The sequence below is a fragment of the Oenanthe melanoleuca genome, chromosome 9 (assembly GCF_029582105.1).
Source record: "Oenanthe melanoleuca isolate GR-GAL-2019-014 chromosome 9, OMel1.0, whole genome shotgun sequence".
In the NCBI taxonomy this organism is placed as follows: domain Eukaryota; kingdom Metazoa; phylum Chordata; class Aves; order Passeriformes; family Muscicapidae; genus Oenanthe; species Oenanthe melanoleuca.
In genome coordinates, this window is record NC_079343.1 from 16379448 (window position 1) to 16400817 (window position 21370).

Below are 21370 nucleotides of genomic sequence, written 5' to 3' on the forward strand. Positions count from 1 at the left end.
AAAAACCCCAACAAATTAAAGAATGCCACTGAATCCTAAGCTTCCATGACATCAGGAGGTCTAATAAAAGATGAAATATGTCTACATATGTTGCCTTCCTCACAGGCATTGATCAGTCCAGCTCTGATGTTAGACATCACATTTTCTCAGTGAATTCAAAAGGGATTATGACACAGTACATTTCACTGATTGGTATTTGAAGAGAGAGTTGGTTTTTTTTTAATCAGATCCTAAAGTCCAAGAGGGTGAAGCAGACAGGAATGTCTAGAATGTCTAGACAATTCCCTCATAGGTCCGTATCTTTCACAATCAGCTCCAAAAGCTAGTGGATTCAGAAATCTTGTTTAATTCTACCATATTGTTGTGGCTTTTAAGTAGACCTTATATCTGCTAACTAAATAAGTACTGGATGATAGTATTCTTTGCAAAAATGTTTGCTTTTCTATTAAAACCCTAATGGTTTGGGTTGGAAGAAGCCTTAAAGATCACTCAGATCCAAAGATACTGTAGATATTGTTGCAGATACCACGCCGATGTGGTGGTTTAAGTGCGAGTTAAGAGATGAAGCAGCTTTGCAGTGATGCTCAAGGACTTCTCCATCAGCGATCCCGGCCAGCCCAGGGGAAACCTGAGCACATCCAAGGTGCGAAGTCAGGGATTAAAGAGCACCAAGCGCCTCTCTCAGCCGATCAGCAGCGAGGCAGGCGCTGTGGCTGTGCCATAATCCTCCTGGGACGGCTTTGGGAGCAGGGATCGCGCCGGCCGCAGGCAGCGCTGGCCGGTGCAAAGCGGTGCCTGGTGCTTGTACAACTGCCCTCTTTTCATGTGCTCTGCTTTTGTACTCGCATCAAAATATGCAACTGTGTGGGATGAAAAGAAACGGCAAACGGGGTTGCGCCGTAATCCCAGCTGAAGCGCTGTCTTCACAGAGATGTAAACTGAAGAGCTTCGGGCTTCTTGCAGGCGGAAGAAACTTGTAATACATGAACGAGTTGTACAGCGCCTAAACTGTCCCTGAAGAGCATCTTCCCCGCCTCTCCGCGGTTTGATCATTTCGCTTCCCAAAACATCCGCGCTCCAGCATCTGCTGCGAGCCCGTGGCTGGAGCGGGCGGCCTGACACCGCTCCTGGGACAGGCACCGTCAACTGCCCTCTCCCCAGCAATGGCACAGCACAGCCCGCCCTTTGGGGACCCTCGCTAGGGGACAGTCACCGTGACACCCTTACCGAGGGACGCGCTTTGAGCGACAGTCACTCAAGGACTCCCCCTGAGGGACCATCTTTGAGCGGCCTTCTTTGAGGGACAGTCACTGAGGGACCTTCTTTGCGGAAGCCTCGCTGCAGGACAGTTACTGAGGGACAGTTACTGCGGGACAGTCAGTGAGGGACACTCACTGAGGGACATTCCCTGAGGGACAGCCACGGAGAGCCCCTCGCTGGCGGCCTCTGCCCGCCGCCGCCGCCGCGCCTCAGGGGAGCGACACGCCCGACAGCGCCTGGCCGCCCGCCCGCCCGGCTCTCCCCCTCCTGCCACGGCCGCTCTCCCTTCCCCCGCCCCAGCTGCCGCTCCGTCCCCGTCCCTCAGCCGGCCCCTCTCGGCGGCAGACGGGGGAACGGCGGCAGGACGGCGGGGGCCGCGTCTGACCGGGTGGGCTGAGGGCAACCGGGCAGAAACAACACTTTTCCATGTAGATTCACTTATTGATGTATATTATATATATGTATTAATTTAATTTTATTTTTAATTTCTCTTCCTGCTCTTTCCCCGCGGGCGGTCGGGGGGGAGGCCAGGCCGGGTTTCCCGGCGCTGAGGCGGCGGCGGGCGGGGGAGGGGCGGGCGGGCGCTCCCGCCGCTGCCCCAGACAGTGGGCGGGGCCGGCGCGCGCCGCCGGCGGGTTCGTGCCCGCGCGCCGCCGCCGCCGCCGCCGCCGTCTCGGTCTCCGCAGTGAGGTCACGGGTGGGCGGCGCGAGCGCGGCGCCTGTTCCGCTCCCCGCGGCCGCCGGAGCCCCCGCGGCGCCGGGTGAGCAGCCGGGGAACTTACTGCGAACGGCGGGGAGCGGGGCGGCGGAGCCGCGGGGGAAGGGCGGGAGCGCCCGCCGGGGGATGGGAGGGAGGCAGCGAGCGGCGGCTGCGGAGAGGCGGCGCGGGGGCGGCGGGGAGAGGGGGAGCGGGGTACCGGGGATGGCAGCGGGGGAGGACTCGGGGGCGGCGGAGCGGCGCGGTACGGCTGGGGACAGCGGGGAGCCGGGCAGGGCGGAGGGGCGAGCCCGGCGGCGGGAGGGGGAAGGGCTGAAGGGCTGAGCCGTGCCCGGAGCGCTGCCGGCGGGGCCGGGGTGAGTCACGGCGCGGGAGGGAGCGGCGGGATGCGGCGTCCCGGGAGGGGCTGCGGGGCGAGGGGTCGGTGCCCGGGGTGGGTGCAGCCGGTGCCCGGGCCGTGGCTCCCGGAGCGCCCGTCCTTTCGGGCGTGCACGCCGGCAGAGCCGCTCCGGACCGCCCCCTCCCCCGCCGGTATCGCCCATCGCTCGGGAGCTCGTCCCGCTGTTCGCGAGTTATTGGCAGGGAGTCCCAGAAGGGTTTGGGTTGGAGGGGGCCTTAAAGCTCATCTGTTTCCACCCCCCACCTCTGCCGTGGGCAGGGACACCTTCTACTATCCCAGGCTGCTCCAAGCCCTGTCCAGCCTGGCCTTGGACACTTCCAGGGATCCAGAGGCAGCCACAGCTCCTCTGGGCACCCTGTGCTAGGGCCTCACTGCTATCACAGAGAATAATTTCTTTCTTGTATAAAATCAAAACCTTCCCTCTCTCAGTCTAAAGCCATTCTCTCTTGTCCTGTGACTCCTGTCACACTTTTGCCCTTGTCAAAAGTCCCTCTCCAGCTCTCTTGAAGCCCCTTTAGGTACAGAGCAAACTCTGGAATTGCTTGTGATCGGCCTCTCTCTCTTTCACAGGTTATCAGGAAGAAGAACTGGCAGAACTCTGTGCTAGCACACAGCATGAATTCAGCCCATGGCCTGGATCTCACCTCTATTACTAATAACCTGGGCTGGGAAAATTCTGACACATGGCAGTGACATCTGGGCGAAAGGTGACTCTCTAGGGACGTTTAGTTTTTTGCCAACGATCTGGATCAGCCTTTAATTTCAGAATTTGTTTGTGAACTGCCATAGTAGCTGTCACGGTGGTGGTGGTGAAATCATAAAGCTGGCAGCACAGTAAAGCAAGTCCTTAAGATTGTGTTTGATCTCTGGGAGCTGAAAGTGCTGAATAAAATTTTCACACGACTTAAACTACGTTTTGGATCATTGCGTTAAGATTGACATTCTTCTAACTGAGCCCATTTTTCTATTTTAATATTTAAATAGAGACTTATGTGAAAAGACAGTATATTTTTTAAAGGAAAAAACGATCAAGGATGAACACGCATCAGCGCATCGTTTTTTACTAAAAATTGCTGGACAAGACTACTGTGTAAAATAGTGGGTAGGGTCTGAAGAAAACCTTTTGTATACATATTGCATTGGGGTTTTTATATTATAAAATTGAACAAGTAACTAAGAAAATAGTGTAACCTCTCCATTAGTAATTTTACTGTATTACATGCAAAATGGGTTATAGTTTTTACTGTTGGATACTGAAGAAGTAATGTTTTAGTGAAAGGAGTGTGCAGCTTGGTAATCCAAGATTACATGAAACTATTTTTTATATCAAAAAGCAAGAAAATGCACATTCAGGACTGGCTTAATTAAAGCTCTAGTGTTTAGCAATGGAAAGCCCACAGATAAACTTGCCTCTAGGTCTGGTTTCAGACCAAAAAAGGAGGAGGATCCAAGAGGATGGGAGTCCTCCACTGAAAAAAGCAATGACAGAAATGCATGCAAATAACAAAGTACAGGTTGTAATAAATAAATTGCCAACAATAAAGAAGGAAAACCTGGATGACTATGACGAAACTCCAGTGGAGGCTGATGGGGCAACCGCCAAGCCAAACAGTGCTTCACTATCTGAGCCTTTGAGTTTAAATCCAGGTTTGAAACACACGTTGGCACAGTTCCACCTGAGCAGCCAGAGTTCCCTGGGTGGACCTGCAGCTTTCTCAGCTCGGTATTCCCAGGAAAGTATGTCACCTACTGTCTTCCTGCCTCTCCCATCACCACAAATCCTCTCTGGTCCACTGCTCATCCCTCCAGACAGCTCCACAGAACTCACCCAGACCCTGCTGGAGGGGGAATCCATCTCTTGTTTTAAAGTCGGAGGAGAAAAAAGACTTTGCCTGCCTCAAGTGTTGAATTCTGTTCTCCGAGACTTTTCCTTGCAGCAGATCAACACGGTGTGTGATGAGCTCTATATCTACTGCTCAAGGTGCACTTCTGACCAGCTTCACATTCTGAAGGTTTTGGGAATTCTTCCATTCAACGCTCCGTCCTGTGGGCTCATTACGCTGACGGACGCTCAGAGACTATGCAATGCTTTACTGCGCCCTCGCACTTTTCCCCAAAGTGGCAGTTTCCTCCCTGGTAAGAACACCTTGGCCCAGCTGAAAGAGACTGGCAGTGCCTTCGAGGTAGAGCATGAATGCCTGGGCAAGTGCCAGGGGTTGTTTGCACCTCAGTTCTACCTTGCCCCTGATGACCCGTGCATCCAGTGCTTGGAATGCTACGGGATGTTCTCGCCCCAGACCTTCGTGATGCATTCACACAGATCCCCGGACAAGAGGACCTGCCACTGGGGCTTTGAGTCAGCCAAGTGGCACTGCTACCTGCACATTAACCAAAAATACCTGGGCACATCAGAGGAGAGAGAGCTGAAGCATCTCTTGGAGGAAATGAAGGAGAAATTCAGCGAGAAAAATCAGAAAAGAATTCGGTCCAAAGTAAGTTTCACCTGGTGGTGTAAAACTCCCAGATCTCTTTCTGTTCACACATAAATACTTGTTTTAGAAGCACATTGCTTGGCTTTTCTAAGTGGGAATACTTGTCACATCAAGCCTAAGATAAATTTGTGAGAGCTTCACCATGGAAATAACATTTCTCATTAAGAGGGGTGGTAATTTCTTTCCTCTTTGGGCTGCAAGTAACCATTTGAGCTGGCTTGGCTTTGTTGGTTCTTGTTCTGTCCTAAGGTATACAGACTCTGAAAAGTTCAGCCTATTGTGAAAATTTTTGTTCTCCCATTTGACCTTTGAGTAGGTTTTATGCAGCGTGTGCTGCAGCAGCTGAGCAAAGCAGAAAGGAGCTTGAAAATCGAGTAGTACAAATGAATTCTTCATTTGTTGTTTGTACTCCAGCACGCACACGTGGGCTGTATGGCAACCTGGCTTGCTGGCCACCCATCTCATGACTTGTGTGCAGGGTAATGGTGCTTTGCTAAATGGCTATTTAGAAACCCAGTCTGCTTGTTCAGCAAGAGCTTTCTGTTTAAACCACTTGTGCAGTGAAATATGCTAAAAAGAGGGGGTTTTAAGCAGCCCAAGTAATGAGCTGTAGGCCGGTATCTTGACAATGGTTAATAATAGACATCTTATTTTTTCCTAAAATACTGCTGCAAGTCTGTGCTGTGGTTCCAAAATACAGAGCTTATTTGTCCCTTGGAGAGCTTCTCTTTAAATAATAGGACCAGCAGCAGAGAAACATTAATATAGATGTTCCCATTCATTGAAAGCACAATTTGGGGGCATAATTAAAACTTTTAATAGGTTTTTAATGGTTTCTGCCCCATGATTGCTTCTTTTCAGTGTATTCAGTTTTTCTGTGTCTTTTTGATGGCTTCTGGTTTGATGATAAATCCATGTTGTCTGTTGGATGTTTTGTGGTGGATTTCAAAATAGCAGCAAGAGCAGCGCAGATGGTTGAGCCCAAAAAGGGGTCTATGAGCTGACACCTTTCAGCACAAATTTTCTGTAAAGTTGGTGTTGCAGGAAGGCTGACTGTAGTAACAGGTATTGTTACAGTGGTGCCAGTCTGCAGGAAGAAATTTTACCAGCAGATTCCCATGGAAGTCTGCATTGTGGCATGATTCCACATGCTGAATTATTTGAAGATGCAGTCTCCTAGCAAAGAGACTTTGCTTTTCAACTGATAAAGACATGTCAGTCTTTATTCTTGCAATGCCAGTGTAGGAAGTGAACTACAGCATGGTGGATGCATCAGTGGAAATAGTCTTCCACGTTCACACCTATAAATGCTGCTTCTCTTCCCACAGCAGCAGATTTCAGACAATGAGGTCTTTCAGTTTCATGTGCAAAGAGGAAAAAAAGCCCAGCTGAAATTAGCAGTGGCAGTAATTTGGACTGGACTGGTGCAAATGAAACTGTAAAACTTTTTTCAGTCTTCCATTGCAGAACTGTGTAGTTCTTTTTACAAAGCAACATGTGAAACCAGAGTCAGAAGCTGTGAAAACCTGAACAGAATACAATGGTGGGGGAGGTTTTGGGTTTTTTTCCATCCTGTGGATATTTATCTTGAAGTACAAAAGAGTAAAAGAGTTTAAGAGGGCAATGTTGGAGTACGGTTTCCCTTTCCTTGTCCTGGGGGAGCTTAGGCTGCTTCAGTTGTCTTTTCATAGAATCACAGAATGGTTTAGGTTAGAAGGGACCTTAAAGATCATCTCATTCCACCCCCTACCCTGGACAGGGACATCTTCCACCAGGCCAGATTGCTCACAGCTCCATCCAGCCTGACCTTGAACATCTCCAGGGTTGAGCAGCCACAACTCATTTCTGTGTTTTGGGAGGGATATCAGGTGCCACGTGTAGACATTCCCTTTCCTTACACTCCTAGGGGAATTTATGTGCAGAGTGTTCTGTTTGCTGTTCTCTCACCTCACCACCTTTGCTGAGTCAGTCCTCAGAAGTGCTGACACATCTTTGTGATTATCGTGGAGGGCCCAGGAAGAACAGTTGCCCTTGGCTAGGTCTTTCCCCATCTAGAAATAATGAGTTAATTAAATCCCATAGTCTTTGGAGCATCCTAGCCTGTGCTTTGCCTTTCTCCTTAGCATTTCGTTCTCAGTTTATTCACCTCACAGTGCAAATATGCTTTTGTTTCAATATTTTAAAAGCAAAGTACTCTTGAGATTAATTCCTTTCTGTTCTTTGTGTTAATAAGAAAGCTGTGAGCGGTGTGCTTGATTGTCACAATTTTCTGTGGAGTTCTAGACTGCAGTGCAACATCCACCTGCTCTTCATGGAACAGCTGTCACCAAGTCTGCTGATTCCTGCACTGACAGATCCTTGTTCCCTTTGACTTTGCGACAGTTTCTCATCATCTCTGCACTAATTTCAAAGTTTTAGTGTCTTGCTTCTCTGATTCCTTGAGCTGGTCACAGTGCACGGGGGAAATCTTACAGCATAGAGGGTTAACATATCTCCTGGATTTATAAATCCAATTTCTGCTAAAACTACTGGCTTAATGATTACACTAAACCATTATTTACCTATTTATTTTTTCTTTTTTTCCTTTGTCCAACTAGCCTTGAAGAAAAATAAGTGATTTTTCATGCAACCCTTTTAAACAGTTTGAGTTGAAGTAATTCAATTCAGCTTGTTGTGTTTGCAGAATTATTTAAGAGCATCTAAAATAAACAAATTGTCAGGTAATGAAATAGACATATAGATATATATACATACATATATAGAAATAGATGCCGTATTTAATTTACCTGAATGGTGAGGGAAGAATCCTGTTAGAAAAATACTTAGAAAATGCTTTGTTTATTTATGGTAACGTTTTATTTTCTTCCCTAAGTAAAAATTTGATTGCATGCTATGAAATTCATTTGCAAGATTCTCGCTAATGGATAGACAGTAAATTCAGTTTCCATTTGAAATAGGTAAAGAGGAAAAAAAAAATCTGACCTAGTAATTTGAAAGTAGAGATGACCTGATAATTTCATATGTAAATATATAAGCATGTTAGTCCTAAAATATGGACAAATGTGATCTAAAGCTAAAATCAGATCACTGCATACTAGCTGCAGTATAAGTAGATTATATGTGATTACTTAAATTATTAGAATGATCTGAGTAGGTAGAAAAAACTTGACAAGTGTCAGGATGAGGCCATTTTTCTAGAGATTATTCAAATATTGTTTATTTAAAGCCTTCTTATGAATTTACAACTCCAGAGCTTCTCTTCCTTGCGCCCTCCCTCCCTTTCTGTCTGTGTTGGAAGTGATTTGAGGAACGGCAGGGGTGGAGTTGAGTTTCAGTTTCGTTGTGAGAGCTGAGTTTGGTGGGGTGGGAGTTTTGGTCAGAATGGGGCAGGTGGGGTTTGGTGCCTGCCAGGGCTGGGTGGTGTTGGGTTGTTCAGACATGGCTCAGGTCACTGGGGCTCTCACACTGCCAGGGATGAAATTCTCTTCAAGTTTATTCCAGGGTGTGTAAATACAAACTTTTCTGATAATATAGCAATACAGGATTATTTAACAGTTTAAGCTTTATAGGCTGTTTTTTTAATTGAGCAGCTTATCAAAGGTGCTGGGTCTGGCTGGAATGGTGGTGACTTTGTAGCAGCCTGTATGCTGCTGTGCTTTGGATTTGTGGCTAAAACTGTGGCTAACACACAATGTTCTGGCTACTACAATAAAAACCGGGATAGGAGGAGGTGAAAGAGGGTTTGGCATCCAAGGTGGAGGTTGTTCAAGGGTGGCTGGGCAGTTCTCTGAGGGAAGGACTGAGCCATGCCCTTTGCTTTACTTGTGTTTTTCCTTCACCTCTTAAACCAACTTTATCTTGATCCAGGAGCTTCCTTGCTCTTTTCCCTTCCATGCCCTGGGGATGGTGCTGAGGGAGCAGCTTTGTGGTGCTTGGCAGCTGCCTGGGGTCAGCCAATCACAGCCTACCCAAAACCCCACGTCCCAAAGCTGTTCTAATACAGTGGAATTACAAATTGATTTCTTAGCTATGAGAATATTGTAAATATATGGGGAGACACTTTCACTTGAAGTTAAGAGCAACTTTGCAGGGAAGCACAAAGTATCACCAGGAATTTTGAGTAAAGAGTGATTCCAAAAACATCTCTTGAGACACACAGAACAAGAATTGCTTTCCAAATGCAAAATACACAGAAGTTTTTAAGATTATATATTTTGATGCACCTGAGGTAATTTTGTTTGCTACTGCAAAAGGAATGGCATTTTTATGTTAATGGGAGCAGCTTTGCCTGCTTGTGTAATGAAAATTTGTGATGACTGAAGAAAGTTCTGTCCCTGGAATAGCAGCACACTGTTGCATTTAATTTTGAAATAAAGTATCTGGCAGGTGCTTACTTTATATAGACACATTATTACAAATGGCTCCTACAACTTTTGGGAATTCTAGTTTCTGCTTTCTGTTTCTCTCAAGCTTGTTTAGTAGAGTTTTTGAAACTGAGCAGAGCTTTTAGATAGGTCTGTGAAGAGATTTTCCTTTAATTTCATTGCTGTTTTGCCCACAATGGTAAATTGGAGATCAGAGATAATTCTGTGGCTTGTATCTCTGCCAAAGAAACCCCATTTCCCAGCACCCCAGTTTCTCTGGTGTACCTGTATAAATGGTGTAAATGCCATATCCCTGAGGAGTGTTTGTGAAAATGTAAATAACCTGTGTTTCAGTTACCAATTTATTTTCTTTCCTTTAGGCAGAACCACAGCAGAACCTGGAATTATCGCAGTGGTATCCAGTTATAAAGCAAGAAGCAGAAACTGATCCTCAACCACCTTCCTTTTTCCACCCCAGGTAACTGAGTTTCCTATGTAGAAATATAAGCACTGTCAAGTATTCAAATACTTTTGGCTATTTAGGGATAATTCAAACTGCAAAAAAATGTATTTTCAACCTGAACTGTAAGGATAACTCTTCAGGTATCACACAGGAATGATTTAACCCTAAATTTTTATGCATTTCTTTGTGTAAGTACTAATGAACTGCTTATTATGAGTGTGTTTAGGTATAGGACTCAAGCTGTGACCTGTGGGTGTTCTTCAGCAGGCAATACAATTGAAATGCAATTAAAATTTCCCCTTTCTTAGTAGAAATGACAGAGGTAACTTTTGATCTTTCGTATTGTAATACAATTCATGCATGTGGAAAGCTGCATATTTACCATGAGGACAATTTAATTTCCTTCCAGAAAAGATTTCCAAGAGGTGTTGGAGTACTTTCTTCTACAGTGGAACGAGGGCTGCAGCTGAATTGTGGACTGGTTTCCTGGTTTTAGAAACATTGATCCCTTACCCAGTTTGTCACCAGCAGCAAGGGAAACAGTTTTTCTTGATATTCCACTTTCCCTCACCCCCTGTGGTTGCACAGGTCCTGGATTTGGGTTAGAGAAGACCCTTTTTGGTGCACGCACATCACACTGGTTCCCAGGCAAGGAAGGGAGTGGAGGAACTTCTGTAGTGGGTTCTGTTTGTGCCAGTGCCTTCCTTCAGAACCAGGAGAAAGGGAAGTGTTGAAGACAGCAATTGAGCTCCAGGGGCACTGGTGATGTTGGCACTGACCTGAGCACACCTGGGCCTCTCTTCCCTCTGTACTGGGCTGAGTGGTGAGGTGAGGGTGGGAGACAGGGATGCTCCAGGAGCTGTGAAAATCCAAATGGGCAGCTCAATGCACTTGGGAAGGAAGGTCCAGTATTGGTCCCAGACGTGCCCCAGGACTGTCAGAACACAGCTTTGCTAATTAAGTGAGGTGCTCATTCCCACTACACTGATCACCTCCCCATCCTCCATTGCTAATGTAAGGATTATGAAAATGCTGGAGAGTCTGGATTCATTGGCATTCTAATTCCACTCTTTGCATCTAAATGAAGTTGTCATATGATTTTCTGTGATTTTTTTTTAATCAGACATGTTTGGAAAATCTACATGTTTGATAGCCTCAAAACCTTATCTAGATAATCTAATCTACTCAGTAAAGATTAAGTGGGTCATTAGGCTTTCCTTTTGCATTGGAAAAATTTTAAAAGGAAGTGCTTATTTTTCATTGATGCTTTCACAGTTTGAGCTCATGTTAAATTAAAGTTACTGCTCTCATCCAGCCATCATTTATTATGTCTTACCTTTCACTATGAATTTTACTCTTCTGCTCTTTCAGTTACTACCTTTATATGTGTGATAAAGTGGTTGCCCCGAATGTGTCTCTTGCATCTCAATACAAGGATGTTGCAAAAACAACAGTAAAAGCATCAGAAGTTAATAAATCCTCACCTGGGCACTCAGAGAAGAAGCTCAGTAGTGGAAAGCACAAAAAAGCTGCCTCCTATCCAGAGCTTTCTCTTGAAGAACAGGAAAAAATTGACTTGAAAGCTGGTGTGGAGCAGCCAAATAAACGTTTAGGTGAGTAGTGAAAATTATGTTGAAGTCTTTGATTTTTATACCATGGAAAGCTTTACACTGAGCTAGAATTTTGTGATGTCACTTCAGGTTTCCAAAAATTCCCTCCACCTTTTTGTAATCTCAGGTTTTCTTTGCATTTTTTTCACTCTGGAATTTGAACTTTCTGTGATTATTGTTCTCTGTTTTTTTCCTGTGTAGATCCTCCTGTGCCAGCTCGTTCCACGAGAGGTGGAAAGTCTGAGCGTGTTTCTTCCAAAATCACCAGAGACTCTGGCCGTGCTGAGGGAGGTGCTGATGCACGAACCTTGTCCCCCACCCTCATGAAAGACATCAGCTGTGAGGATGACAAGGGAAGGATCATGGAAGAAGTAATGAAAACCTACATCAAGCAGCAGGAAAAGCTAAACACCATTTTGAGGAGGAAGCAGCAGCTCCAAATGGTACAGTGGCAGTCTGAGTGCATTTCCCCCTGGGCAGCAGGGAGCTGGTGTGAGCTGGCTCCACAGTCAACATCACAGATTGCATCCTTTAGAAACACCAAAGCACACAGATCATCTTTCCCTCAGCTTAAATCCAGACACCAAATCTTCAATATCCCTTATGCTCGTGAGTTTTGAGCCCACTAATAAGTGGTGTCTCTTCAGTTTGCAGCAGCTGGGTCCAAGCAGCTCCTGCTTTTGCTGTATCCTTTAAAATTTCTCAGTTTTCAGGCTTTTAAAGGCGCAGATATCAGTATTCTAGGAATGATCTTATCACTGCCCTGTATAAAAAAGAACACCATCTTCCATTCTGCACATAAAAGAACACCTATTCCTATTCCCATTTGCTAAACTGTGCTTTTAGGGATTTTATTTTTCGTCTTTTTTTTAATAATGAATTATTTTAGAGGCTGGTGTTCATTTGTGATGTTTCTGTTTTCTGAATTCAGTTTAATAATGTCTTTACTTCTTGCATCAGTGGAACAGACCTAATATTTTAATTTATTTTAATTTAAATGTTTTCTCAGAATCTAGGAGCTCAGGTAGGGCCCTAGAGCTGCTGCTTTAAAGTTGTTCTGCTGTTGGAGGTAAAGCTTGTAGATAAGTTTAAAAAAACTGCAAGTTTAAAAATACCAGAATATCAGTGGACAAAGAAATCAAACACTTCATTTTGTTTTCTAATGCTACACTTTTTGCATCTTCAAAGTATATTTTAGTGAGTCAGTGCTGCTGCTTCCTGAGGCTCACTGCTGGAAGTGCAAATTTGTTTCTGGAAGCTCTGTGTACTTGGAAATACAAGCAATTTCTTAAAAATTAGATGCATGTTACAGAATTCCATAATTTCATTGTTAAGTAGATCAGTCTGTTGTTAATGGTCTTTTTGGCCTCACTGGTTTCAGAAACACTTTTAAATTCGGGGTTTTTTATTTTTCTGGTGTTAGAAGAAGTATGTGATCTTGATCTTTCTTTACAGGAAGTGGAAATGTTAAGCAACTCTAAAGCTATGAAGGAGCTGACTGAAGAGCAGCAGAACTTACAAAAAGAACTTGAATGTTTGCAAGCAGAGCATGCACAAAGAATGGAAGAATTTTATTTTGAGCAGAGAGACTTGGAGAAGAAACTGGACCAAGTGATGAAGCAAAAATGTAGCTGTGACTCCAATTTGGAAAAAGATAAAGAAGCTGAATATGCAGCACAGGTGAGAAGGGGAGGTTTATTTCAAACAAAACAAATTTAGTGTATCAGGAAATTGTGGAGTTGTTGTTGAACCACCTGAAGGTTTCATTTTCTCTGTGTTCTGACACCACAGACAAATACCAAAATAAGTCAGAGACAGCAATATTTTTTCCTGTTCCTTGATTGAAATGAGGTAGAATGTAACTTACAGAAACATATGATATTATTGATGAAATACGAAACTTAAACGTGAGGTCTGTTACATCCTTTTGTTTAAAAAAAATCTGTTTTTGATGTATATGGGTTAGCCCATGATACAAACTTAAACACTGTCGTTATTTTATGTAAAAAAAACAAAACAATCCAAACCTCTGAACTATCTTTTTGCCATACCTTGCTGCTCCTCATGTTCCTTGGTGGTGGAACCTTCTGCAGTATCTGATGAGCCCCTTCTGGGCTCTAACAAAACATTTAGACAAGAGTTTTCTTGGAAATTAAAATAATATTAGTGTCTCTCATTCTTGCCTCTTGGATTCATATGTCAAAACTTATAGACTTGTTTTTTCCTGTCACTTCCTTTTAGCTTTTACTATTGCTTCTTTATGTTGGAGGTTATTCCAATGGGAAAAAATATAGTTAAAGACAAAGGAAACCTTGGAATGCCCCTTTTAAAAAAGGGGCTGTAGTTATGATTAAGTATTTTATTTTGCACCATATCACAGTCCAACATTTTTAAAGGGAACAAAATCCAAAACTTGAGCTCAGTAAAGCTCTGTGGTCCTTGGTTCACAGCTGTGTATATTTCCTGGTCTGACTGACTCAAACTGAGAACAGGCACTACTTGAGAGACAGGTTTTGGTATTTTTGGTGAGTAGGGCAGAGACTCACATTGTAAATCCTTCTCATGAATTTAATTTCATGACATCCCACTCCACTGATTCTTGGCCTTTGCTGCCAGAAATAATCCTCTGTGACTAAGGCCTGATTTACTAAACATCTGGTACAAGCCCTATTAGTGCAAGTAACAACGTGTTCTAATTTATGGAGATCATCATGTACAGCACGTTTTATAGGGCTTGTGCAGCTTGCTTCCTTTGGAGGGTGAAAACTGGATTGTTCCCCAAGGAGATTGGTTGTGTGTTTCTTTTGAAGCTAGACTTTGAAAAGTACATACATTCCTTGTATAAAAGTTTACTCTGTTATTACCTCTGTGGTAGATCTATTAATAATGTACAATTTGAACCTTTTTTTCTATTTATCACATCTTGCAGTAGATTCTTGTTCCAAGAAGCACCAGAGTTAAACAGAGATCTTGAGGACAGGGAACTTCCCCAAGCTGTGTATACAGCATTTAAAAAAGCCTTAATCTGATGTGTTCTTGAAGCAGTTGCCCAGGCTGCCTTTTCTGTCTGAGAGCTGTGAACTGCAAGGAACTCTTCTAATGCATTAAACAGAATTAAGAATTTAGTATTTACAACTTGCTTAAAAATCTCTTCACCTTTCTAGACCTGTCTGAATACTCACTGTCTTGCCCTCCTTTTTGACTTCTTTATTGGAATAATTGCTTCACCCTGTCAGTCACAGTAGGGCAGAATAACCAGTCCAGGAGCCTTTCCTTAGATCTGGGAATCAAAGCCAGAGACGTGTTGCAGCGTGCAGGCAGTGGGCACTGTTGCACTTCACTGCATCACTTGTGCACTCAGGACTTGCATTAACAGCCTGTTGTTGTCTAAGAACTGCTGAAGTGTTTCTGATTAAAGAAGCAGGGATGAAATGTGGTGTTTCTCTGAAATCAGCACAGCCATTCCTTCACCCAGCACATTCTGTAGCAGTTGGTGAACACCAGTAATACTCTGTGGGTTCCTGCTCTTTCCTTCTCATGAGCTGTCTTCCTAATTCTCAGTGAGATGGATGCGTAGTGATGATGTACATCAGGTAGATAGGTATCATTAAAGGCAGATAGATATTTTTAGATGGAGAGGGGTCTTCTACTAAGAAATAATGCCATAAATCAGTGGGAGAGAGGATAGCTGGTTTCCAGTCTCCTCCCTGTTTTAACTGCTGGTAGTATACTAAGCAATAAGGAACTTTCCCACACTTGAAAAGATGTTTCCAGATGTCACTGTAAATAATTTTGGTGACATTCTAGCAAATTTGAGCCTTGTTGTATTCCAAAGAGGAAAAGAATATTTAATTTCTGTGTTTAAACACAAAATATATCACAAAATATTTGTGTGAACTCAGGTTTATATTTGAACACACACACACACACACACACACACACACACACACACACAGATGATTATGTTCAAGATTTTCTGAATATTTCATTTACACTAAGGAATATCAGAAAACAGTGTTGGTGGTTTTGTTTCTTCTAGAAATATATTCAGGCTTTGAAATAAAGAAGTAATATTTTGTCAGGTAAGAGAAATTGACCTGAAAAATGAAAAAATGCAGTTTGTTCTGGGATTTGTGACACATCCAATGCAGACATCATCACAATTTTTCCCAACAGATTCAGTGTATTACTGACAGTCTGGTGTGGCAGTTCATATAACTACAACTTATATGCATTTAAAAATAGGATTTTCTCTTTTTAAAAATTATAGTGTGACGTTTATGCAACTTTGCACGTTGACATTGTTTGCTAATGATGCAGCAGGTAAGTGCAAAATTCTTGATAACTGCATAATTCTGGTGGACTGAAATACTTGGATCCATGGAGTGGCCATCTGTGACCCTTTGATGTTTTAAATAAGTTTGCTAAAATTTACTCTGCCTCTCTGTCTCTTGTGTTTCACAGCTGGCAGAGTTGAGGCAGAGGTTGGATCATGCAGAGGCAGATAGACAAGAGCTCCAGGATGAACTGAGACAGGAACGAGAGGCCCGGGAAAAGTTAGAGATGATGATAAAAGAATTGAAGCTACAGATCCTGAAATCTTCAAAAAATGGGAAAGGAAAATAGAAATTGGAAGAGGAAGCATGACTGTGTCCTTCAAACAGGGTGTTTTGGTTTTAATGATTGTGAACAATTTTTTGTGTGCTGAGAAAAAGTGTTCTTTATGGATTTCTATTTCCCAGACAGGTCCAGATGAAGATATACATAGATATAAATAAATAGAGATAGACATTTTTAGATTTTCCTAGCCAATGAAAATCTGCATTGATTTGTACTGGTGTTTTTCAAAAACAATGAAAAATACGAAACTCTTGATTTAGAGTGACCAGTTTCTGTCTATTTCTAATGCAGTCTTAAGGACTCTACACCTTTTAGCATTGTCTGTTAAAACATATGTGGGTATCTTTATTTTGCTATCAATTGCACATCCAGTTATAAAAGTACATTAAAAACATTCTCAGTTCTTCAAGGTCTTAAATAGTTTGGGTTTCAGTGAGAATTAAATATTCTTGAACTGAGGAAAGTAAAGGCAGCTTTTTGTCTGTAAGGCAGAGCTCAAAATTGCCAAAACTGGTTGATGATTTGAGTATCAAAAGTGATTTACCAACATGAGTTTTTCCAATAATTTCATTATGTGAAGTCAGCTGATCTTTTCAGTATTGTCTATTTAACAATTCATTATCAATCTAAAGAGTGTGAGAGCCAGCACTTGTTTGCTCTGCTGGAAGATGAAAGCATTAGGGGTTGGTTTTTTGTTTTGGTTTGGTTTTGTGAAATAAAAAATTTGCAATTACAGAGGAATCTTGGGAAGTTAAAAATTCACAAGTTTTCTTCTCTTTTTTTCTCTATAGTACATATGAAAGAAACATTAAGAAAAGGCTTAAAGATGGGGCTTTTCCTTTTAGAAACTGAGAAAACTTAACTGTTTCTCAGATATTAATGCTTTCAAGAAACAATATTTATTAAGGAATATGTATCAACTTTTTAGTACCCTAAGCCTCCACACTTTGAGCTTCTTGCCAACTTGTGGATTTTTCTTTCAGTACATAGAACAGGCCTTAACTTACATTGTGATCATAGCTTAAAATATAAAATTCTGAGGTATGGCACTTTGAAAAATCATTTTGATAGTCTCTGTATTTGAATGGCATGGTAGGGTTACCATGAATTAAGAAAATACAGCATGTTTGTTAAGCTATAACATTGGGAAATGTGTAATTGTACAGAATTACTGTTTAATGTATATATATAATGTCTGAGTACTTCTGAAGTCTGGTTCCTAGTGGGTTATATGCATGGCTAAAGTTGGATGAAGAAAAACTTTTTTGCACTTCTCTCCAAAAAATTGGATAGAGCTGGCAGATGTCAGCTGATCATGTCAGTGATAGGAATATTTTAGTAATTCTAGTGTTTCACTACATAATTTTAGCTTGTGCTTTTAGTTTCTGATTTTGAGGTACTTAAGTTTAATATTCTCTTAATAACTCAGTTAATTTTGGATGCAACCACTAGTAAAAGCCTACATTGATTTTTTTTTTAAAATTTTTAACCCCCACCTCAACTAGTTAAACTGAAAACTCCTATTGTTTCTGTGTTAGTGGTATAACAAGACTGAGTATCACAGAGAAAGATAAAATTGCACATATCTTTAAATTGAACGAGAAATTAGGTGGTAAATTAAATGTCACAGAGTCATAAGATGATTTTTTTAATAACTGTACAATTTTGTTTATGAGCTCTGTGTCATATTTACACTGGCAAGTAAAGAACGTTAGATAAAAAAACCAAACCATTTTCTTTGTCAGTGTTAAGAATCATAGAATGGTTTGGGTTGGAAGGGATCTTAAAGATCATCTAGTTCCACCCCCTGCCAGAAAAGAAGACCAGGATTATATTTTTCTCTTCTTCAGCTCCCATCTCCAAATTTTTCCTCTTAAAAAAAAAAAAAAAAAAAAAAAGAACAAAAAATTAAAAAAAAAACCAAAACAAACAACTAAAAAGGAAATGGCCTGTCTTTGCAGCTTGGTTGGAGGGAAGGGTGCTGAATAAATGGTTCTGGTTGTGTGTGCACCACTTGTTTTAAAAACACCACAAATGTTTTTTTGTCCAACCACCAGACCCGTGGCTACAGGGAGAGCAGGCAGGAGTGTTGCTGGAGGTGTGATGACTGAGGAGCAGAGCTTCAGGCTGTCCAGGGGGATTGGCAGAGCCTGTGCTGGATGAGCTGGGAAACGGGAAAGTTCCACCTGGGTGCTGCTGGAGGATGAAGAGAGTCCCTTTGTTGTGGGGCAGGCTGGGGCTGTCAGTGTGGGTAAAGCCACAGCTCCTTCACAGCTGCAGTGGCTGATGCAGCACAGTATTTACAGCTTAGCTGGCAATATTATACCAGTAGGACAGTGAATATTCCATTTCCATTCAGGTCTTGTCTGTTCTGTGACTCCAGATGTGCCCTTGGCCAGCAGTTGCTCAGCAGTGGCAGTGGAGGGCTGGTGCAGCCCAGGTTCCTGTGCCTCAGCCAGCTCTTGGGGCACTGCTGGAGGCTCTGAAAGTGCTGGTGGCCATCCTTTGTACCCATATTTTCACTGCTGCAACAACTCCAGCAGCTATAGGAAGTTATCTGCAATTCAAATTGCAGATAAGGCCTCCTAATTGTTTTTTGAACATCTGGCTGGTAAAGCCAATGGAACGCTTATTAAAATGACCTTAAAAGTAGCTTTGTAAATATTCCATTTAGTTAATCTAAAGTTAGAATGCATTTTAAATTATTGTAATCCTCTTGAAATTCTTAAATACTACTTTCAGGCTTGACGTAACCTAAACAATTTTCCTACGTGTAGACTTAATTTTATACTGATTTTAAGTAATAATGTATACATACATGTGCCATAGACCTTTGTGTGCTCACAGTCTCTGAAAGATAGTTTTTTAGTAAATTGTAAATAATGCTCTTAAGTTTTAGAATAAGTATATGTTGACCTTTTTTTTGTTACCTTATCCTAATTCTATTGAATGGTTCATTTTACAGCCTGACATAGGAACTTGGAATGCACTCTTGAGGGCCCTCACTTAAGTGCACACTTGATGGTAGAGACTAAATCAGTAATTAAGTCTTTGCTTTTAGTCATAGCATGCTCATTTTATGTATTGTTTGGTTTGCCTTCAGCCATTGCTTGCTGATCTTTTCAGGCAAGAAGTAGTTTTCCCAGATAGTTGTGACATGAAGCCTGTAGAACAAAGTCCTAAAATTGTCTATAATTTGAAAGTTGCTTTATTAAACACCTACTCCAAGATGGAAGTTGCCTAGTGCACCTTTTGGAATAAGTAGGATTCGAGGTGAATACCTAATTTGCTCCTATACTTTTATAAAATGGAACTTTAACATGCTTTGTACACTTTAATCAATAAAATAGAAGAGCTTAGAGGGTAAAACTCTTGTAATTTTGGCAGTCTGGAAACACCCTCACTCATAGTGTAACCAGGTGTTCCTCAACAAAAAGAGATTTTTATCTTAAACTCCAAACTTAGTTAAGTCTGTGTTTTAGTTTTTGTAAAGCATATCATTCAGTTTGAGTATTTAGATGAATGTAGTTATGTTTCACATCCTTAAACTAATTTTATTCTATATTTAATATATTGATAGCTTAGGTGTAAAACCATCTGTACATAGTAAAGGCATAATGCAATTAGTAATGTAGGAAAAGTTGGGTGGGAGCATAAAGCTACTGGTGGCCTGAAAAGAAATAAATCTTGGCCCATATTTTAGCAGTCACAATGTTTTGTTCATACATCCTTGTTTTGTATTGGGGGAGGGGATAGCTAGAATGTGTTATGAAATTTTTGGAAACCTTTCCTAGCATTAGTTGAGAAGTTGGCCTTGAAATGCTGTCATGGTCAGCTTCCTAAAATTCACTTGTTTGTAGAGTATATATTTTGATTGTCAGTAAAGATAACAACTTTGTATTTTTTCTGCACTTAATTCGTGTAATTAATCCACACAACAGAGTTTTCTATAACTTGGTGAAGTCAACAAAAGATGTAATTTCTCCTACCTATTAATCTGTGCTTGCAATATTTTGGTAATTTTATTTAAGCCATTGATAGTAAGCAGCAGGAAGCTGCAAATTTTAATTTTCTTTTGCTCATTACATTTGTAGTGTGAGTGTTCATTGGTTTTCTTTACAGAAAGCTTGTAGAATTTTTGCTGCATATATCTATTTAAAAAATACAGTTATTTTTTAGCTCTTGTGAAAGCAGTTATTGCTTACAAATTGCACGATGATTTTATAGTGTGTCTCCATTACTTAGCAAATTGTTTTTTTCAGGGTTAGTGGTTCAGTTGGAAAATGCTTGAAAAATGAGTTTTAAGCACTTCATCAAGCACAGCAAACACAGTATAAAATTTTACTATTTGAAAATTAATTAAGTGTAACGATATCAATTGAATTTTTTTTCTTCTAAGAGATACCTCACTTAAAAGAAAGCACAGCTGTACTGTATTTAAACGAATTCTAGGAAATAATAAAAAGTTGGTCTGAAATATTTCGTTGCCATCACGTTGCTTTCTGTGATTGACAGAACATTTTTTGTGTTTTCATCCTCACTCTAAAGTATTTATTGCTGTTGACATGCCAGTATAATTCTCTCAAATGACAGAAAGTAGCTGCAAAATTGAGTCTGTGTTAGCTCAAGGCAACAGGTTGAGTGACTGTTCTGAAACCACAGGAAAAGCCTGTGAAAAAGGATCAGTGCATTCAACAATTTTTAATACTTTGCCAATGATGTACAGTCTTATTGTCAGCGTTGCTGTGGTTGCATTACATGACACACAAAACTGTCCTCTACCTCACGTGAGATTTAACAGATATTTTATATGGTTTTAGTAGACAAGATGCATCTATCTGGTCACTTAGTTTACAAATTTTGAATTATATTTATTGAAACATGACATACTGTGCTCTTAGCTTATACCTCAATTGTATTTTGTGCTGTTATCCATTTCCATGCTTTGTAAATACCTGTATAGATCGTGGACTCAAAAACAAATAAAGAACTGTAATGTCAGAACCCTTGTCTCTGTTGTAATTTTGACTTCTAATCTTGACTCTTTGAAGGTGTTTAACTCGGTGCTTTTCTAAGAATAGAGCCTTCCTTGCTTTGATTACAGTAAATTAAAATCAGATTACACCAAAACTTGTTAGCAGAGCTCCCACAGCCTGCAGCAGGCCCCCAATTCTCTAAAATTTATTTTAAGCAAAATCAACAAGATCAAAGCCATCCCTCCCCATAGATCCAATTTCTAAAGCTCTTAAGATTCTGTAAAGGTATTGGCACCAAGCTTTCTATGTATCTTGGCACAAATTTGGTGTTTATACCTGAAAATAGAACTCTTTGCATACTTGGCAAGTTCTCTGGTGCCCAGCTTTGTTGCTGCTTGACTGCTCAAGCAATGTGTGAGTTGTTCACAACTCTTCCATAGCTCAATAATAAATGAGATTGAAAACAC

General features: G+C 41.7%; 1 protein-coding gene across 1 annotated transcript; it reads left to right on the forward strand.

Moving 5' to 3' along the window:
• Positions 1–1875: 1875 nt before the first annotated feature.
• On the forward strand, positions 1876–20931 carry SKIL (SKI like proto-oncogene). The gene is made up of 7 exons (XM_056498906.1): positions 1876–2021; positions 2949–4870; positions 9615–9712; positions 11069–11310; positions 11509–11750; positions 12763–12987; positions 15772–20931. Exons 2-7 carry the CDS (start codon positions 3764–3766, stop codon positions 15931–15933), a joined length of 2076 nt encoding a protein of 691 aa, XP_056354881.1. The 5' UTR covers positions 1876–2021; positions 2949–3763; the 3' UTR covers positions 15934–20931.
• The last annotated feature ends 439 nt before the right edge of the window (positions 20932–21370 follow it).